This window comes from Pinus tabuliformis, chromosome 3_2 (genome assembly GCF_031772625.1).
Source record: "Pinus tabuliformis cultivar Carrire ecotype Pingquan chromosome 3_2, CPIR1, whole genome shotgun sequence".
In the NCBI taxonomy this organism is placed as follows: domain Eukaryota; kingdom Viridiplantae; phylum Streptophyta; class Pinopsida; order Pinales; family Pinaceae; genus Pinus; species Pinus tabuliformis.
The window spans coordinates 446,446,882-446,467,692 of NC_142302.1; the positions used below are offsets into that span (position 1 = coordinate 446,446,882).

At 40.4% G+C, this 20,811-nt stretch overlaps 1 protein-coding gene across 4 annotated transcripts in view; it reads right to left on the minus strand.

Moving 5' to 3' along the window:
- Window positions 1-336: 336 nt before the first annotated feature.
- The window catches only part of SOS4 (pfkB-like carbohydrate kinase family protein), a 313,487-nt gene continuing 293,012 nt past the window's right edge, over window positions 337-20,811 (minus strand). For all 4 annotated transcript variants that reach the window (XM_089416508.1, XM_089416505.1, XM_089416506.1 and 1 more), the window contains one exon: window positions 337-712. In XM_089416508.1, the coding sequence (XP_089272634.1) occupies window positions 575-712 (138 nt within the window). In that variant the 3' untranslated portion in view covers window positions 337-574. The remainder of the gene's footprint in view (window positions 713-20,811) is intronic.

The following is a 20,811-nucleotide window of genomic DNA, read 5'->3' on the forward strand; positions in this document are numbered from 1 at the left end:
TTTATCCATAATAATGATAAGCATACCACATTTTCTTGCCAATATCTCAAATATATAAGGCACGTGCTCATTAGACTGTATGCGTAACAAGAAGCATTGATTGTTGTACTTCTGGATGCAAGCATTTCGTGTCATGAGCATATCCTGTAATCATGACAATGATTAAAAGCACAATAACCAAATATCCCCAAATTATACACAACCATGACAATCATACTGTATACATGCTGCTTGACTGCAATTAAGATTTCCATTGGTTTTGATGCCATGCAGTTTCACCACAAAAAATGGAAATCTACACACTTTGTAATTAGCACATTATTTGACACCATCAAGTATAAGACCATCAAAAATATTAAAATTAAAACAGTAGAGTTAATAAGAAACAATATTAAAAATCATATTGAAACTCTTCCGTATGAACTCCAAGAATCAAACAATGCAATGCGGTTAACTACCATAAAAAATTTATATTATGATTGCACTAGAAACAGTATGAGCCATAACATTCCATGGCTTCTGCACAAGCAAACTCCTTCAACAGGCAGACACTTTGTAGGCAAGATGTGCTCATTCAATATTTTTCTGCAAAATATGTTACTTGGGGTGACTTTATATCATCCTGACTTTGGATCAGTCGTATTTCCAACTGTTTTATACGCGGCTTAATGTCTGCAGCTTTATAATCACGAATTGTTCTATGCAATACCGCCTGCAAAAAATGATAATAATGTAAAAAATGTTTCAATATGTTCCACTAAAATATCACTTTATGGCTCTTAAAACTTGTTATACTAAAAGACTGGAAAATAAATCTACATATATAATAGGTCTACCACAAACAATCCTTTCTGCTCTGCTTTACGGTTCCATTTCTGATAAATTAACTTCATATCAATGTAAAGTAAAGTGTTTTGTACTTATTATACTACGGTCTACTAGGTCATGCGTTTTCCTCATAGCTCTGTGTTTTCAACATGTTCCATTAAAAAACCACTTTATGGCTCTTAAAACTTGTTATACTAAAAGACTCGAAAATAAATCTACAGATATAATAGGTCTACCACAAACATTCCTTTCTGTTATGTTTTATGGTTCAATTTTTGATAAATTCATATCAATGCAAATTTAAGTGTTTTGTACTTGTTATACTACAGTCTACTAGGTCATGCATTTTCCCCATAGCTCTATGGTGCATTCAAATGGTCATCTGGGTTGGATTGAGTACAAAATGAAAGAACACAATATTGCAGAGAAAACACACAATACAGTGTTGAAAGCAGAGTATTACAGTGAAAACCAAATTCCGTTCATGAATAAAATGGTGAAAAACACTATGATGTACACAGCAATACAAAGTGGTTAGAATGGTGATAGCTAATCTCTGATGAGAGATGTGACAACAATGCTCAGTTGCAAAAATCCCATTACAAGTGTAGAAAACCCTGTAAATTCACAAGCTCATGTAATCTACTAAAACAAGAGACAAGAATCTAGTTCTACTCTACAGCGGAAGCCCATAAACATCGAGCAAACAATAATCAATAGAGGAAGAGAATCAAAGGCACATAATACAATAAATATCCAGGGAAAGCGACAACTCAAAACTCCACTATTTGTTTTGTATTAATCTAGAAAATCAAGATGCAATTATAATGCTTGTTCTCTCTAGAACAATCCCAACACTCAGCAAATTCAATCTCCAACTCATAAGCAAGCTCAAGGCCAAAGCTTAGCCAATTCACAAGCTCTCCAAGTCTCTATTCCAATGTGTAATTCCTATGAAGAATACCCTGTATTTAAAGGGAAATAAAGCCCCTAAAAATAGTGCAATCCCTCAAGGATCAGTTCCTAATTGCATGCACTATCAGTGCAACTCAGAAAAATCTAAAACAAATAGTACACTGTCCCAACACTCTAGTATCAACTGGGTGTTTCTCAGAATTGACATGCATGAGTTTCTAATGGAAGAATCTTCAATTGACTAGAGTAGCACTAATTAGGTCACTAGTGTCTCAACTGACTGTTTACTCACTATTAGTTCTTAAAACTGATTGGAACTAATTTAACTGGACTTAACTCAATAAACTGAGGTAACTAATTACAACTCATTCATAACTCATCCTGAACTCCTATAAGTTAGGGAGAACATATACATGTCTTCTAAAAGACTTTCAATTTGAATTTCCTAAATTAATTAAGTTAATTAAACTTAATTAATTATTTTCAAATTGCTATGAGAAAAGAATTATATTTTAATTCACAGTTTAATTCAAGGACAAATTAAACTGGAATTTCTTGTTTCCATTTCTCAACACTCCCTCTCAACAAGAAAGGGATTATCCACTACCCCGATCCTGTCTCTGTGAAACTCGAATTTACATCTTGGCAATGCCTTTGTCAAGATGTCAACATCTTGCTCCTCTGTGGGAATGTAATCTAACAACATGATCCGCCTCAATACACAATCTCTGAGATGATGATACTGGATATCTATATGCTTGGATCAATCATGAAAAACTGGATTTTTAGAGAGTTTGATACAACTCTGATTATCATAATAAATCATTGTCGGATCCATCTACTGACCAAACAAACCAACCAGGATCTTCCTCATCCAGATAGCCTCACATGCTGCTTGACTTGCAACCATGTACTCTGCCTCTGCCAAACTGAGTGCAACCGATCTCTGTTTCCTGCTGTACCAAGAAACTGTAGCTGACCCAATACTAAAGATCCCTCCTGATGTGCTCTTCCTGTCAGATGGACTCCCCGCCCAATCTGCATCGGTGAAGCCTTGAAGCTTCACTCCCTCTGTCCGTCTGTACCATAACCCAAACTGAGTAGTGCCTCTAAGGTATCTCAATACATGCTTTGCCGCCTTCCAATATAGCTTGGTAGGCCTAACCATCACTTGACTAAGCTGGTTAACTGCATAACACATCTGGTCGTGTGTTCACCAAATACATGAGTGAATCGATAAGCCGCCTGTAAACAGTAGCTTCCACTACTTCTCCTGAAGTAGCATCCTCCTTCCTCCAGTTACTAGCTAGAGGAGTCTCCATGGGTTTATTGCTCTCCATGTGGAATCTCCTGAGTATCTCATTGGCATACTTTCCTTGAGAAACAAACAACTCCCCATCTCCTTGCCATACCTCCATGCCAAGAAAGTAATGCATGAGCCCCATGTCCTTCATCTCAAACTCTCTTGCAAGGTCCTCCTTGCAAGATTTGATGAGCTTCTCATCACCTGTTAGTATGAGATCATCTACATAAAGTACAATGATCAACAACTTACCTTCCACCACTATGTGATATAGGTTTGCATCTGCTTCACTCTTTGAGAAGCCCAACCCAGTGAAGCAACTATCTATTCTGGTGTACCAAGCACAGGGTGCTTACTTCAGCCCATACAACACTCTCTTGGGTCGGCACACATGTGACTCACGGTCCAAGGTTTCAAAACCTTCGGGTTGCTCTATGTACACCTCTTCTTCAATCATGCCATTGAGGAAGGCAGTCTTCACATCCATTTGATGGATACTCCAACCCATCTGTGTAGATAGTGCCAAAATAGATCTGATAGATGAGTACCTTGCAACAGGAGCAAAGGTATTATCATAGTCAATCCCCTCTACTTGTGAAAATCCACGGGCCACAAATCTGGCCTTATGCTTCTCCACACTACCATCTGCAGCTTGCTTTACCTTGTAAAGCCAACGAGAGCTCACAATTGACTTGTCCTCTGGTCTTGGGACCACATCCCAAACACTGTTTCAAACTATGGAGTCATACTCCACCATCGCATCAACCCAAACTGACTGTTGCATTGCTTCCTGAAAGGAAGATGGCTCTGTCACAACACATGCACCCATAAGTGCCATGTATCCAATGTACCTCTCTGGTGACCTCCTCTATCTGCACTGAGAAGAGGGTGCTCCCACATTCTCCTGTGCATCATCCAACAATCTGTCAGCCTCTCTAGTGCACTTTCTTCCCTCTCTGGAAGACTCTGCCTGAGTGGATGTCTCCACTCCCGGAACCTCTGCATGTGGCTGCTCCACATCAATCTGAGGCTCCTCAACCTTAGGAACTAAAAGTTCCTCCTCCGCATGTAGCTCAAGCTCCCTCTCAAGGGATACTCGCATGGCCTTCTCCTCATCAAACTTGACATCCCTGCGAACCACTGTCATCCAACTGGTTTGCATGTACACTCGATAGTTGTGGGGAGTATCAGTGTACCCCACAAAGATCCCCAACTTTGCTATTGGCTCAAGCTTCTTCCGTGCATATTTGGTCACATGGCAATAAACTGATGACCCAAAAATCCTGAAGTGACCAACATCTGGCCTCTTACCGGAATAAGCTTCCTCTGGTGTTTTACTCTCAAGTATCCGATGTGGACTACGGTTCTGAACATAAACCGCTATGTTGCATGCCTCAGCCCACAAGTGTAGTGGTAGGCCTTGATCATGCAACATCGCCCTTGCTTCCCCTACAATGCTCCTGTTCTTCCTCTCAGCAACCCCATTCTATTGAGGGTTATGAGGTGCCGTCAACTCTCGTTTAATCCCTTCCGCTGCACAAAAGTTCTTAAACTCATTGGAGACATATTCTCCATCGTTATCACTCCGTAGAGCTTTAACCTTCTTGCCTGACTCTTTCTCGACCAATGCTTTGAATTCACAAAACTTTGTGAATGTCTGATCCTTTCTCTGCATGAAAAATATCTAGCATTTACGAGAATAGTCATCTACAAATATAACATAATACCTATGTTTGGCGGTGGATACTGTCGAGAATGGTCCACACACATCGGAATGGACTCTCTCCAGAATAGACTCTGCTTGATTGTCTCTATCTTCAAAGGAAGATTTGGTGTATTTTCCCAAAGTACAACCCTTGCATGTATCAACTTGCTCAAGCGTACCTTTGGGAAGACTGGTAGAGATTTACTGCAATATCTTCAAAGCACCATGATGCAAGTGGCCCAATCGCTTGTGCCACAACTCGTCGACATCTCGACTCAACATCTTTTTCGCTTTTGAACTCAAAGCAACACAATCCTCTACCTCTATCTTATAGAGATTCTGAACTCGAATCCCTATCTTCTTTACTTGACCCATGGCTATGTGTCGAAGGAACGCCTTTCCTTTTGAAAAGATCACATCATAGCCTCTATCCTCAAGCATGGCAATGGATACCAAGTTCTTCGTCAGTCCGGGTACATGCATAACATTCTTCAAGGTGAGTGGAGCCGCATGCTCCCTCTGAAAAGTAATAGTGCCCACACCAGTAACACTATACTTACTGTCATCACCCATCTCGATATGCATCTTGAGATCTTTCTCCTCCAGTTCACTGAATAACTCTTTGTCGCCAGTCATGTGGAAAGAAGCTCCACTGTCTAAGTACTAGACACTTCCCATCATTGAAGACACCATGCATGCAATGAGGGAAAAGTCCAATTCAAATTGGGAGGCCAAAGCCTCACCCGCCGCTCCTCTTGAGGACTTCTCCTTGGACTTCTTCAATGGACAATTTGTAGCAAAGTGACCCATCTTGTGACAATGAAAGCATTTAACTTTCGTCATGTCCTTCTTACCTCCATGATAAGAATCTGATTTGGAACGAGAAATTTTACCTTTCCCCTTCCTTGCCTTAATCGCTAAGGCACAGTTCTCTTCATCATCAGTCTTTGATGAAGAGCCATCCCTGGTGTTCCTCCTGATCTCATCCTACATCAAATCCGACCATAGTCGTTCCCAATCTAGCAGCTTCTCCTGACCATTGACAGAGTCCTGATAACTATGCCAACTCTTTGGGAGTCCAAGAAGAGCAAGGCTCACCATATCCTCCTCGGCAATTGTGATTCCAACACTTCCAAGTTCATCCCGAAATTGAGTGAACTTGGTCAAGTACTTTGGAATCGTCTCGCCTTTCTCCATCTTGATTTTACGAAGTTTATCCTTCAGTGCCAACTTCCTTTGATCACTGCTATTCTGATACAAGTCCGTCAATGTTTTCCACATAGCATGCGGAGTTTCCTTGCTATGGAGACTCGAGACAATGTGGTCTCGAACTCCCTCAAGGATTATCTGCCTTGCCTTCACCACACACTTCTTCCATTCAGCCATGTTCTGTGCATCCATAGTTGCTGGCTTGGGGAATTCTTGATCAATGAATTCCTTCAAGCCATTATCTTCTAGCACAGCCTCCATCCTGTCCCTCTAGGCTATAAAATTCAAGCTGCCTTCCAAGGCATGCTCGAGCCTCAAACCATGGAACGCCATCTGCAGATCCCGAAGTATGTATGCAAATTCAACTTTCACCTGTAACCTAGAAACTTAAAACTTTGAAATCTCCTCTAGAGAGTTGATTTTAAATCAACGATATCTCCCTCATCTGAACTCCGATTCGACTGTTTTTTTTGAATTTGGGTATCTTTTCCCAAGGAATCCAAATCTGCAATTTGTTTTTGAAAATTTTGTACAGAAATTCTTAGATCTACTTCGCAAACTCTCGGCCCAAAAAACAATCTTGCTCCGATACCATGTAGAAAAACCTATGGATTCACAAGCTCATGTAATCTACTAAAAAAGAGACAAGAATCTACTTCTACTCTTTACAGCAGAAGCCCATAAACATCGAGCAAACAATAATCAATAGAGGAAGAGAATCAAAAGCACATAATACAACAAATATCTGGGGAAAGCCACAACTCAAAACCCCACTATTTGTTTTGTATTAATCCGGAAAATCAAGATGAAATTACAATGTTTGTTCTCTCTAGAACAATCCCAACACGCAACAAATTCACTTTCCAACTCATAAGCAAGCTCAAGGCCAAAGCTTAGCCACTTCACAAGCTCTCCAAGTCTCTATTCCAATGTGTAATTCCTATGAAGAATAGCTTGTATTTAAAGGGAAATAAAGCCTCTAAAAATAGTGCAATCCCTCAAGGATCAGTGCTTGATTGCATGTACTATCAGTTGAACTCAGAAAAATCTAAAATAAATAGTACACTGTCGCTGCATTCTAGTCTCAACTGGGTCTTTCTTAGAATCGACATGCATGAGTTTCTGATGGTGGAATCTTCAGTTAACTAGAGTAGCACTAATTAGGTCACTAATGTCCCAACTGACTGTTTACTCACTATTAGTTCCTAAAACTGATTAGAACTAATTTCACTGCACTTAACCCAATAAACTGAGTTAACTAATTACAGCTCGTTCATAACTCATCTTGAACTCCTATAAGTTAGGGAGAAGTAGAACATATACATGTCATCTAAAAGACTTCCAATTCGAATTTCCTAAATTAATTAAACTTAATTAATTATTTTCAAATTGCTATGAGAAAATAATTCTATTTTTAAATTCATAGTTTAATTCAAGGACAAATTAAACTGGAATTTCTTGTTGCCATTTCTCAACAACAAGAGGCTGAAACTACCTTTTAACATAATACCAAAAACAGTAAGATCCAAAAACCCAAACCTTGGGAGTTGAAGTGGCAAAAGGGATGTGGGCCTTGAGAAACCTAGTTTGTATGTCAACTTCCTCGGGCTAAAAATTTTGCATACCAACTTCATTTTGGATGTTCATTGGACCTTTAAAAAGCTTATTCCAATCTCTATGTGTTTGGTAAGTCAAACAATTGTAAATAGCCAAAAATGTATGGGAAAGGACTTAAAATGAGTTGGCAGTTTAGGACCATTAAAAATAGTTGTAGATTTGACAAGGGTCATGACAATTTTTGAGACAATGATACACCCAAATGAACACCAAGATCAATCATTCCCCCTTTGAAAGTAATATGGGGAAACTTACACTAAATGTGGTTCCTGGTAAATCACTTGCCTTGAATTAGTTTGCTTACTTTGACAACCCAATAGAGTTGCATGTTCTACTGGTGGGTTCTCTTCATCTTGATGTCCATGATTTAGACCATTTTCACTTGCTCAATGTAATCAAAGTGGAGCCATGTAGGGGCCAAGTGCTCTATGACCTCCAACGTGTCCAATAGAGGCAGGATGCATGGCTGACGAAACTCCACATTAAAGACAAGGTGCAAGTTGAGGAAGGATGGAAATCCAATTCAAATGCATTCCCACTAAGAGATTTGGTGACAGTGTAAGGCCCATATTGAAGTGGTTTGAACTTCTTGTAGGTGTTAGGATATTTAAACATTAAGGAGTTATTTAATATCAACTTGGTCTAATGTGTCTTTAGGTAAAAGTGTGTTTCTTTAGTATGCATTTGTAGTTATGTAATCTAATGATCACGATATGTTCTAGACATAAAGTGATCCAACGTATCATATTCTATTCAATATGAATGACTATATTGATTCATGGCTTAACACTGGATTGGCCCATGATTTCTATTTAAAGAGCATAGAGGGGCACTTGCTGTAGATCAATTTTGAGAAATTCTTACGTACAATCTTTTCTTTTGCATCAATAAATCAATGTTACAAACATTGACATCGGGATAAAATAGGCAAGGGTTTGGAAAACCAAAAAGATGCAAAAATCAAGAAAATATCGGAAAAAATCGCTAAACAATGACAAAATTAAGATGCCAACAAAATATCAGTAAAAATCAGCGAACATAGGCTAGGCCAAAAAATCGTGATTTTACGATCTTTTCATGATAAAATCAGATGGTTGCAACACCGCAATAAATTGCATCAAGTAGTCGCATTAGCTAGGGCCATGGATTGTTTCCTTCTTTGAAGGTTTTGACCTTGTAAAAACACTAGTGTATTGATCTTTGATGTGGCTGTGTGAGTGGTTGCTTAAGGTGTTCGTCTTATGTGGAAATGCTCTATTATGTCAAATAGTAGGGGTATGTAAGTCAGTCTCTCTACAAGTGTAATTATACCTTGTCACCAACCTAAACTTTGTGTGAAAGTTGATGTTAATCATGTTGTTGCTTGTACTTGGTGTTTACTTTCTATAGAATACCATGAACTTGTATTTGGATGTGCTAGATCAATTCAAAAAATTCCTTTGCTTTGCCTGCATCATTTTGAGCATGGGATGACTCTTCTTCTGCCGATACAATGCGCAGTGCTACATTGATTGGGGTGGCCAATGGTTAGAACCCCAAGCACAACTAAAAGGGGTTGTGGCCAATAGAAGTATGACTAGTTTTTGTTGTAGTTATGTTGAACATAAGGCAAGATTTTATCCCATGTACATAAGAAAGGATTTCATCCCATATATGTGGATGCTTGGAACTAAGGATATGTTGTTAATTTTCCTACAAACCTAGCACCCAACAATCCATTGTCCTAGCAAATTACAAATCTATTGAATGAAAGCACAATTAGGTTCTTAATTTAAATTAGCAGAAGCAAAAACATAACCAAATCTCACATAAAAATGAAACAAATTTTGTCCAATCAAATCATTTCATCATTAAATTGATTTAGAACCTACTTGGGCTCCCATCCTAGGATAATGGCCCAAGGAAATACATGTACAACACTGGATCTAATCCAATTGATCAAGCCCTCCTTGGCTGATCTGGATCTCCTTGTTGCCCCCTTCCTTGAACCCAACACAGTAGAGTATCACATTCGTCACTGAGATGCCTCTCTCAGTCTTGTGTTGTTGTATAGTGTGCCTTTTCCTTCTCGTTAGCCTTGCTTTCATAACTTTTCATTGAGCTAAATCCCTAACTGTAATCTCCAATGTGATTGATCACTGAGATTAGATCTCGCCTTTCTTGTGATCAATGGGTGAGATTAAAACATAATGACTAAAGTAAATATTTTACTTTTCCTAATGTTTCTTTAGTTCAATAAGGTAACATAACAAGTATGTGCTTTTCTTAAGTTAGAATTAGGCTAAGTTACAAATGCAACTTGCTCACACTAAAGCAAGTGTCTAAGGAGACTTTGGGTGGCTTTTGTATGCCTAGACATTTAGGCTTGTGTAGGAATACCTGCCTGAGCTACAAACATCAACACTCCCTCTTAGCAAGGGAGGTACTTCTGCCCCCATGGAACTGACTTTGATCCTGGAATCACATCCGCTGCATGTATGCTACCTTTGAACTGTAAGCCTTTCCCACCACTTCATTAAATTTATAATACCAGCCAGATTTATTTTCTCACGACAATTTAATTTATCCCCAGTTTATTATTTATTTACCCAAATAATAACTGAATCACCGAAAAATAAAATCACTGGTATATTTAACTTCTAGAATTAAAAATATGTAGTGGAAATAAACCAAAGAGATCAATCACACATTGCAAAATTAATTAACCCACAAACAATTCTCTGTCATTTCATTATCTAGAAAATATGAGTTTTTCGACCCACAAAGATACAAGGAAAAATACAATCTGGAACCTACAACTTGGCTCCTTTAGAATGAATTTGGCCCAAGTAAATCGACCTCAAGGAAATCTACCTCTAGATGAAATCACTCTGAAGAAATCGGCGTCCAACAATCAGATACGCGCTTTCCAGCAACTTGATATGCGCCCTACCACTAATGCACACTGGAAAAACCCGAGCACTCTAGCAACTCGGCCCCCTCCATACAAACACGATCTCTTTCTGACAACTCATCCCTGCAATCTCCTCCAACTCGACCCTCCTAGATTCGCTGAAACCCACTTGCACTTTCCTCTTCTATGCACTAGTCACTGAGCCACTCACATTGTAGAAAAAATCGCTCTCTCTTGTGATGACTCACTCACACACTTGTCCTCTGCGTTGAGCCACTCACACTGCAAAGAGAACCAGTCTCTCTCGTGATGACTCATTCACAGACTTGAGCTCTTTGCTGTGTTGAGCCACTCGCACTGCATAGAGAATCACTCTCGTGATGACTCGCTCACACACTTGAGCTCTTCCTTGTGTCTTCACCTCCATTGCTAGTCTCCATTTATAATCTTCATTGAATCCAAATCTCTAACCCTAATTTCCCCTCTAGAAACATCTTGAATCTTCCTTCTAGAAACATCTTGAAGATTCCTTGTAGAAACATCTTGAATCTTCCTTCTAGAAACATCTTGAAGATTCCTTGTAGAAACACCTTGAATTTTCCTTCTAAAAACATCTTGAAGATTCCTTAGAGAAACAACTTGAAGATCAACAGTTGAGATTATTATTTCTAAGTCACTTAAATGATTAAATTAATCCTTAGAAAATAACCCAATTGTTGAAGTTTTTAAGTTTACCTAGTTAGAAACCCTCCATGCACTTTATCTGATTTATTCCTACCTACTTGTTATTTTTCCTTAACAAGTTATTTACAATGTAAATACTGAAAATAAACACTAGTGCATGCTCAACATATTACAGATTAGCAACTAAAAGAAACAAGAACAAACACACCATATGACACCATTATTTTTGGACTAATGTCCCCAGAAAAACCCAATGCGGGAAAACCGATGCAACTATATGAGGGTTTTCTTATTAAGCAATATCAAAGTACAATTTGGGTGCCGAAACTGGCGTACCCAACAGAGAATTTCCTTAGCAGTAATACCTCTCTATTTCTGACAAATCTACTGGCTGAAACCCCGGATAATCCTTCCGGCAGCTACTCAACACCAATCTGCCCCAGAAACCCTAGTGTTTTCCCAATCTGGACTGTGTCAGCCTCTCCTAGCCCAGCGCTGGCACTGCGTCAGCCTATCTTGGCCTGCGTCAGCCCCAGGAGGCCCTGCGTCAGCTACGCTGGCCCCTCTGGTGCTCTGCGCAGCACTTAACTGCCTCTGCATGAGCACTCGCTGCTCTGCTCCTATCCCGACACTATCTCTACCTCTCTGCCTCTTTGTACTCTATGCCCCTCAGCTGCTCTCCTGATCACTTATTCTATCTCTCTAAGCAAACCCCGCTCTAGAGAATAGAACGACTGATCACTCTGGTGTGTTCTCCAAGTGACCCTCAAGCCTCCTCTTATACTTTTCCTGTTGACATAACAACGGCCGAGATTAAGTCCCTAATCAACGGCTAAGATTAGATCTGGCTTGATCCATGTCTTTTGGACCACTCTAACACAGATTCATATTAATACACATTAATATTTTATTTTCCCTAAGTTTAGACTTAGGGATTCCATTAAAAATATTAATTATTTTAATATCATCTGAGCTGTTTAGAATCTACCCAAACCCTTTCTAGGTATTGGAGATCTCATGTGCCACAACCTCTCCACCAAATTTCGTGGCTAGAGCACATCCGGTACTATCCCAAATCAACACTCTCTCTTAGCGAGGATTGTGCTCTAGTAATACTCCTCATTGAGTATAACTCTGATCATCCGACATCAGTATCTGTGCTGATGTTAGGCCTTCCTGCCCATCATCCTCTCCACTGCTGCCCACGGTTCTGCCACTGCCATTGCTGCATCTGTATGACAACTCCCTCTGAATCCGTGCTGCTACTGGTCCTTTCTCCCAGCACTACATCCGCACTGCACCTCCTCTCATCATGTTGCATTGTGCTACCCACTGCTGCACTGCAACTCAGTTACTGAGAAGTAAGTAACTGATCCTCCATCTGACCTCCCTGTTGGGCTAGAGACACCCACTGATGCTGAAGCTCCCTCTGCCACTGACAAGTGCTCCCTCTCTAACCTCTGCGCTACTGCAACAACTCCTTGCATCTCGCACCGTTGCACACCTCTCTGTGCCATCTTGCACTGGTGCAACACTCTTGTGCCTCTCGCATTGCTGCAGTCTGCTAGCCTTGCGCTGTCTCGGGACTCATGCACTGTAGCTCTCTCTGCTGCTCCATTTGCATCTGTCTCTACCCACTCACCCAGTCCTGTTACTCCCCGTCGGGGCTCCCGTAGCAAGGTCTAACCCAAGAGGCTGGGTACCTCGAGGATCCTACCCCTCATCGCCTGTAGTCTGCCTGACTACAACTCGATGTCTCCCCACTTCTGCTCAAGTGGTGCATGTGAACTCATGGCACAGTAATTGTTTGTCAAAACGTCCTTTTCTACATGTGCTGGTGCTGCCTTAGTCTCGGAAGACTCTCCCTTACTCTTCTTCCTTGGACACTGGGTCGCATAATGACCCAGCTCCCCACAGTGGAAGCACTTGATCTTGGGGAGATCATTCTTCTTCTGCTTTTCCTGCTTCCCCACAGATGCTAGGGCCACATCTTCCTCCTCCTGCTTGAATTTGATCCCCTTGTTGCTACTACCTGTCTTCGACTGCCGTCTGATCGCTTCTTAGCGAAGAGCTGCCCACATCTCATCCCACGGTGGAAGTGTCCCTCTGCCCAGTATACTCTGGACAAACACTTCCCAGTCTTCTGAGACAACATTCAGGGCTGTCCTCACCATCAGCTCCTGATCCGGTGTCGCTCCTATAGCAGTCAACTGGTCTCGGATCTCATTCAGTCCTCCAAGGAAGGTGTCAATCGATTGCCCCTTCTTCATCTGATACGACCTCATCTGATTCTCGAGTAACATTCTTCTCTGCACAAAAGTATGCTGATACAACTTCTTGAGAGCCTCCCACATCTCAAATGCCGTTTCCTTCTTGGCTATATGTGGTACCACATGATCCTTGACCCCGTCAAGGATAATGCACTTGGCCCTCGCCATCGCCTCCTCGTACCTGTTATTATCACTGGGGTTGACTGGGACAGCTATTACCTCCAAGGCGAAGTTCTTGACACGATTCCTGTCAAGCAATGATAAGATTCTAGCTGAGAGGCTGAATTCGGATATTCCACAGTGTTCATCTTTTCATTAGTCGACGTTTCGAGCCTAGACCAAGACTCATCATCAGCACTGATTTACAGAAAAGTGAAAAGTGTGTGATAAATATGGAGCAGGTGGGTTGTTAAGCTGTTAAGCCGACCAATTGATTATTTAGTACTATTTTAATCTTATTTTGATTAATTCCTATAATATTATCATATTATGTTTATTGAATGTATTACTATCTATGCTCTATTTTTAAATTTTTTTAAAGAGATACTAATTAAATATAATTATTATTGTTACTAATTTTATTTTATTTATAATTTTTCAGGTTAATGTTTGTTGATTTTGTGCAATGTTAATTAGGTTTGATGATTTTTTTTTTTAATTGCTTAACCTAGTCTAATCTTTGTTAATGTACAAAGGTAATAGGATAGACTGCGAAGTTCGATGCTCTGTCCAGTCTATCCTGGTCTCTTACCCCGTGTAGTGCCATGATGCTCCTCTACTTCCCCCTTGGAAGTTCTCTGTTCGACTCCTCTGAGTCTCTACTTCCCGTCTGGAAGTTCTCTTCTAGACTCCCTCTGAGTCCTGATTTCCCTCCTGGAAATCCTTCTGCTGCTTGTCAAGATGCCCCCTACTCTGATCGTCTTGTGCAACTGCACCGTTGATCCAGGTTCCTCTGCTAGAAATCCGCGGTAACAACTCCTCTGGCCCTACTCTGTCAGGTACTGTTCTGACTACAGTACCTCACCAGCGCCACTTTGCAATATTCCTGCAGCCTTCTAGACCCCAGCAACTGCCTCTCTGTGCACTGCGTCAGCCCCTCTCTGCCTCACGCTGGCTCTGCGTCAGCAATGATGGCCTCTCTGAGGCTCTGCGCAACTCTCGACTTCCTCTGCGTGGCTCTGGCTAGCTCTACGTCACACTTCTTGGCTTCTGCGCTGCTAGAAACAACTTCTGTCACCTTGGGACAACTGTTTTCTGCTGCTATTGCTCTGCTCGGCTGATGTCTCTTAGTCCTCCTGTGATTTGCAACCTGCCTCTGATACCATGTTGAAGTTTCTAAGTTTACCTAGTTAGAAACCCTCCATGCATTTTATTTGATTTATTCCTACCTACTTGTTATTTTTCCTTAACAAGTTATTTACAATGTAAACACTGAAAATAAACACTAGTGCATGCTCAACATATTACAGATTAGCAACTAAAAGAAACAAGAACAAACACACCATATGACACCATTATTTTTGGACTAATGTCCCCCGAAAAAACCCAATGCAGGAAAACCGGTGCAGCTATCTAAGGGTTTTCTTATTATGTAATATCAGAGTACAATTTAGGCGCCGAAACTGGCCTACCCAACAGAGAATTTCCTTAGCATTTATACCTCTCAATTTCTGACAAATCTACTGGCTGAAACCCTGGATAATCCTTCCGGCAGCTACTTAGCACCAATTTGCCCCAAAAACCCCAGCGTTTGCCTAATCTGGACTGCGTTAGCCTCTCCTAGCCCAGCGTTGGCACTGCATCAGCCTATCTTGGCCTGCGTCACCCCTAGGAGACCTTGCGTCAGCTCTCTGAGCCTCTGTGTCAGCTACGCTGGCCCCTCTGGTGCTCTGCACAACACTTAGCTGCCTCTGCGTGAGCACTGGCTGCTCCTGCGTCTCTCTCTTTGGCTACTCTGCTCCTATCCCGACACTATCTCTGCCTCTCCGTACTCAATGCCCCTCAGCTGCTCTCTCGATCACTGATTCTATCTCTCTTAGCAAACCCCGCTCTAGAGAATAGAATGACTGATCACTCTGGTGTGTTCTCCAAGTGACCCTCAAGCCTCCTCTTATACTTTTCTTGTTGACATATCAACGACCGAGATTAAGTACCTAATCAACGGCTAAGATTAGATCTGGCTTGATCCATGTCTTTTGGACCACTCTAACACAGATTCATATTAATACCCATTAATATTTTATTTTCCCTAAGTTTAGACTTAGGGACTCCATTAAAAATATTAATTATTTTAATATCTCCTGATATGTTTAGTATCTGCCCAAACCCTTTCTAGGTATTGGAGATCTTATGTGCCCCAACCTCTCCACCAAATTTCGTGGCTAGAGCACATCTGATGCTACCCCAAATCAACACCAATGGTCCACAATAATTATTTGACTTCAATTATTGTACTTTTCCTAAGTTAAACTTAGGAAAGAAGACATAAATCATTAGAAGACAGAAATAATGTCTTCCACATGCGAAGACACCAAGCAATTGTAGAAGACCTTCTATGCTACTCACATTAACACTCCCTCCTAGCAAGAGGGATTCTCTACCAGCGCCAACTTATCCCTGTACTTCACAAACTTTCCCTTCACTAGAGGCTTCGTGATAACATTTGCCACTTGCTATTGCTGAAAAATAGTGTAACTAGGTTTGGTCTTCATGATGACAAATGTTGTAATAATGTAATTTTTGTATCAAGAAATTTTTATATTAGTGCTTGAGTCATGGGTTTCATGCTCAAGAAGTTTCTTGGTCTAGTTGTGGCTCCCATTGAGAGCCCTAGGTTGAGTTATGTAAAATGAAGACAATCATGTATTGTTACACTTGTAAATGTAATTGTTGTAAGTCAAAAAGTCCTTTTAGATCATCAACGAAATACTCCAAAATGTACCCACCGAATTGATGCAAAGAAGCCGCTTGAAATAATTTATTTGGACAATTCTAGAAGCCTCCTATTATGTTGGCCTAATCAAGGGATCACGTTGATACCTCCTCAAACGCATTCTTCTCACTCACACAAGGAAGGATAAATGAAGAGAAAAGATTGAAGAAAGGAGTCATAGTGCAACGAAGAAGAAGTCTGTTCCCTCATTCGAGTTACATAGAAGTTTGTTCACACGTGCGGCAATAGATCCGAGCTAGGGCATCATCTTGTATGGTTGTCTTATTGGGTTAAAGGTTCGATCTTGAAGCATTTTGAAGGAGAAAGCTATCTAGAATAAGCTTGCAAGGAGAACGAGGTCATAGGAGGGCTAGAATAGCCCTAACCCTCCTCGCATGTATTGATTGTATACTGAAGTTTGCAGATCTGTCCTCACTGTTCTAGGACAGTCACTCTCTTGGCATCAAGGAGGCTCGTTCCAAGCTTAAGACAAAGGGTCATGATATGTGAGATCAATCTCCAAGGAAAGCGAAGGTATAGGAAGGATATGTGAGCCTGTCCTTGATTACATTTGTTGACTGTCATAGTGTTGTTGCAGACCTATTGTGCTATCTGAAGTTGCAACAAGAAAGAATTGTTTGGGTACATTTTTGAGGTATTGTCATTTGATTTGATTGTTGATCTCCTTGTTTTGATAGCTGTCCTTTGGTCAATGAATTTTCCTAGATCTCCTTCTCAGTGAAATTGTCCCACAGTCGACTCCAATCAGGAGGTTGTTGACGAGTAAGAATCTCGTCCACCAAAGTGGACCACTGCTTCATGCACCCCTTCAGAGCAACTTTGACAAACTCTGAATCATGCACAATTTCCCCCACAGTTGCAAGGTCATCACCAACCTGCCTCTAGAAATTTGTGCCAATACCCAAATCAAAATGGCAAACAAATATGGTCAAACTCCAACAAGTCAAGTTTGGTCAAACTATCCAAAATAGTCAAAAGTAATTGCCGGTCAAAGTACCCAAAATTTGCAGTCAAACTAGCTTGGTCAAACTCGGACTTGCGATCTTGAAGCTGGTTGCAAGGGCCAAGAATAAGAGATTGAGTTGCAGAAGTTGCAAGAAAGAAGAAGATGAGAATCTAGATAACTATTTGTGTTAAGCGCTGACTTGGTGGATGCAGTAAGTCTATGTCTTTGGTCAAAAGATCAAGAGTGTGAATTTAATTTGAATCTACTAGTGGAAGAGTTTGACTGGGTTTTCCCCTCCATAGGGGTTTTGCCTTGGTTGTGCACCTACATCTTGTGTCCTTTTCTCGTGTTTATGATCTTCATCTGTTTTTGGCATTTGTCTTGATGACAGAAAGAACACTAATATAATGAAGAAGAACTAAATGATATCACAAGAAATTGTCAAGTTAAAAGAAATAGTTTAAAGAAACCTAATATAAATGTTAGGATATTCCGACACATAGGAAATAGTTAAGTATAACTTGGTCTAGTATAGAGTTAAGTAAAGTGTGTTTCTTTACTATGTACATTTTGTAACTTACAATCTGACGGTCACGATATGTAGTGATTCGACGGTTCATTCTCTCCTCGGTATTACCGACACTTGATCCGTGGCTTAACACCCGATTGGTCCATGATCTCTATTTAAAGAGCATGGAGGGTGATTTGTAGGTTAACTGTTCATGAGAGAAGCTTATGTAAAATTTCATTCTTTTATTAATAAATTGCCTGAAGTGGCCGCGTTGGTTCAGGCCGTGGACTGTTTCCCTCTTTGAGGTTTTAACCACGTCAAAATACTGGTGTATTGATATGTGATCTGTGTGTGAGCGGTGTCCTTTGGTGTTTTGTCTGAGGAACTTACCCTGTAAATTCCTACATGGTATCAGAGCTATTTGAGGGCCGCGTCCGTTGGTGATCCAAATCTGAAGCCGGTAGAACTGCATCCGACTACCGTTTCCTAGATCTAATGTTTCTGACTGCTTTCGGGCCGAGAGGACTGCTCTGTTGTGTTAGAAGCATTTATTTCAGTGAGGAACCCCTTTCGTTTCACATGAAAAGGTTTTTGGTAGCCCTAGCTATGTCATTTTTAAGATCTGGAGGTATACAGTATTTATTTGCAGTTTACAGTTATTTTCTCTCTGTTTATTCGGTTTCGGTTTATTTAGCTTTATTTTTTTTATTACCGGATCTATACCTTTCATTTCTGCGTATGCTCTTTGCCCCGTGACTCTGTGCGATCTGAGCAAATCAGAAACAGAAAGGAAGGATTTTTCTCATGCGTATGCTCTTTTCCGCTGCGCCTTAGTGTAATCTCGGAAAATCAGAAACATTGAGGAAAATATTTAGTTTCCGGGTAAAGCTAACCTCAAGCCGTTTTGTTTGTGTTTGTATGTCCGTGTTTGGGTTTTGTGTTTTTTTTGTTTTGTAGGGAAAAAGAGCTTTCTCAAGCAAGCACACAACCCAAAGCTTCAGTGACTAAAAAAAACACACCCCCCCTCTCTCTCTCTCTCAAACTTTTAGTTTAGCTCACTTGGTCCAAAGCTAATTTATGAGAGTAGAGGTCTTGAGTTCAAATCTCCTTTTTGTGGGGGCGGATTTTTCATTTCCACACATTCCCGCACTTCGTCGGCATCTTCATCAACTTTTCTTCAAAAAGCCATAACTTCTTCATTCGGAAGCCGTTTTCAGAGCCGTTTTTTTGAACCAGCCTAACTTTTCGAGATCTTTCCATTGGAACACTTAGTTTCAGCATCTATAGCTTCAGTGTCTGTTAAAATGGAAAGTCCATGCCAAGTTATTCTTGACAGCACCAATTACTTCCAATGGTGGTCCTACATTGTGGATTTACTTAGAAGTAAAAGTCTCTACAGAATAGCCTCAGGCCAAGAAACCAAACCGAAAGATGAAGATAATGCAGCTAAATGGGAAAATAGGCAAGATCAAGCACGTGGGTTGATAGGGTTGTCTCTTTCTCCAGATCTTAGATTCCATATTGCAGAACTTGATACTCCTGAGGAAGCAATGAAACAGATCACTAAAGTTTTTGGAATTAAAAATGAACTTAAAGCCCATCAACTCGAAAATGAGTTGCTTACATTGGACCCTAATAATTTTTCTTGCATTGAATATTTTTTGTCCAAGTTCAAGATCCTTAGACTTCTCTTGGAAGGTGTTAAGGTTAAGAAAGAAGATAGTAACCTTATCTATTCCATTCTCACTAAGTTGGGACCAGCCTATTCTGTGTTTGTTTCCACCTTCCATTCTACAAGAGAAGCCTTCATTTCTCAAGGACAAGCCTACAAGTCCCCTTCCTTTGATTCCTTTTGTGATTCTTTAATAAGAGAACAAGAAAAACTCTTACACCTTGGTCTTCTTCATCTTGGAAACTCTTCTAAGAAAGCGTTAGCTGCCCAGCAGCAACCAAATTCAAAGAATCCTAAGAAGTTGTATCCTAAAAGGAATGGTCCTAAACCAAACAAGGGTCCTAAGCAATTTCAGCCTCAAAATGAAAAATCATTTCAACAAAATGATAAGACAAATAAAAACAAAGGGAAGAAGACTGATAGACATTGCAACTTTTGTAATCGAGATGGCCACTTAGAATCCAAATGCTTTAAGAAGATGGAAGCCTTGGAAGCAGCAATGAAGAAGCATAACATCCATTTGGAGCACTCTTCAACTTCAACTTCATCTTCAGGGATAGCACTTTCTGCATGTGGTTGTCAAGCATCTCGGTCTGGCTATGCACTAAATGTATCTTCTTCTTCTCATTCTCATGAGTGGCTCATTGATTCTGGAGCTTCTTATCACATGGCCAAAAACAAAGCCATGTTTTCTTCTTTAAATGATTGTAACACCAAAAATATATATGTTGGTGATGATAGATCTCTTAGTGTTGTAGGGACTGGAACTGTTCATATAGACAATGGTCAATTTAATGATGTATTATGTGTTCCAACCTTATCCTGCAACCTTCTATCTGTATATCGGATAACTCATTCAGGTGAAGGTAAAATCGTTGAATTTTCACCTCACGATGTTGTAATTAAGGACCTAAGAGATCCTAGACAGATTTTAGCTACTGGCATTGCTGATGATTCTACAAGGTTGTATAAGTTTCACAACTTTGGGTCATCAAATCTTCCCTCGGTATTTGTTGCTCATAATGATGAAGTGAGCAAACTTTGGCATGAGCGATTTGGTCACTTAAACTATCGCTCTCTTTAGAATCTATGTAAATAAAATATGGTGACAGGTCTTCCAATGGTATCTTGCGGAGATGGTGTTTGTTCCGGATGTGTACTCGGAAAACATTATCGGGACAGTTTTGAAAAACGTGCCTCTTAACACGCCTCAGCCCCTTTACAACTTGTGCATAGTGATTTATGTGGTCCACTTCCAGTTGTTTCATTCTCTGGCTACAAGTATTTCTTAACTTTCATTGATGA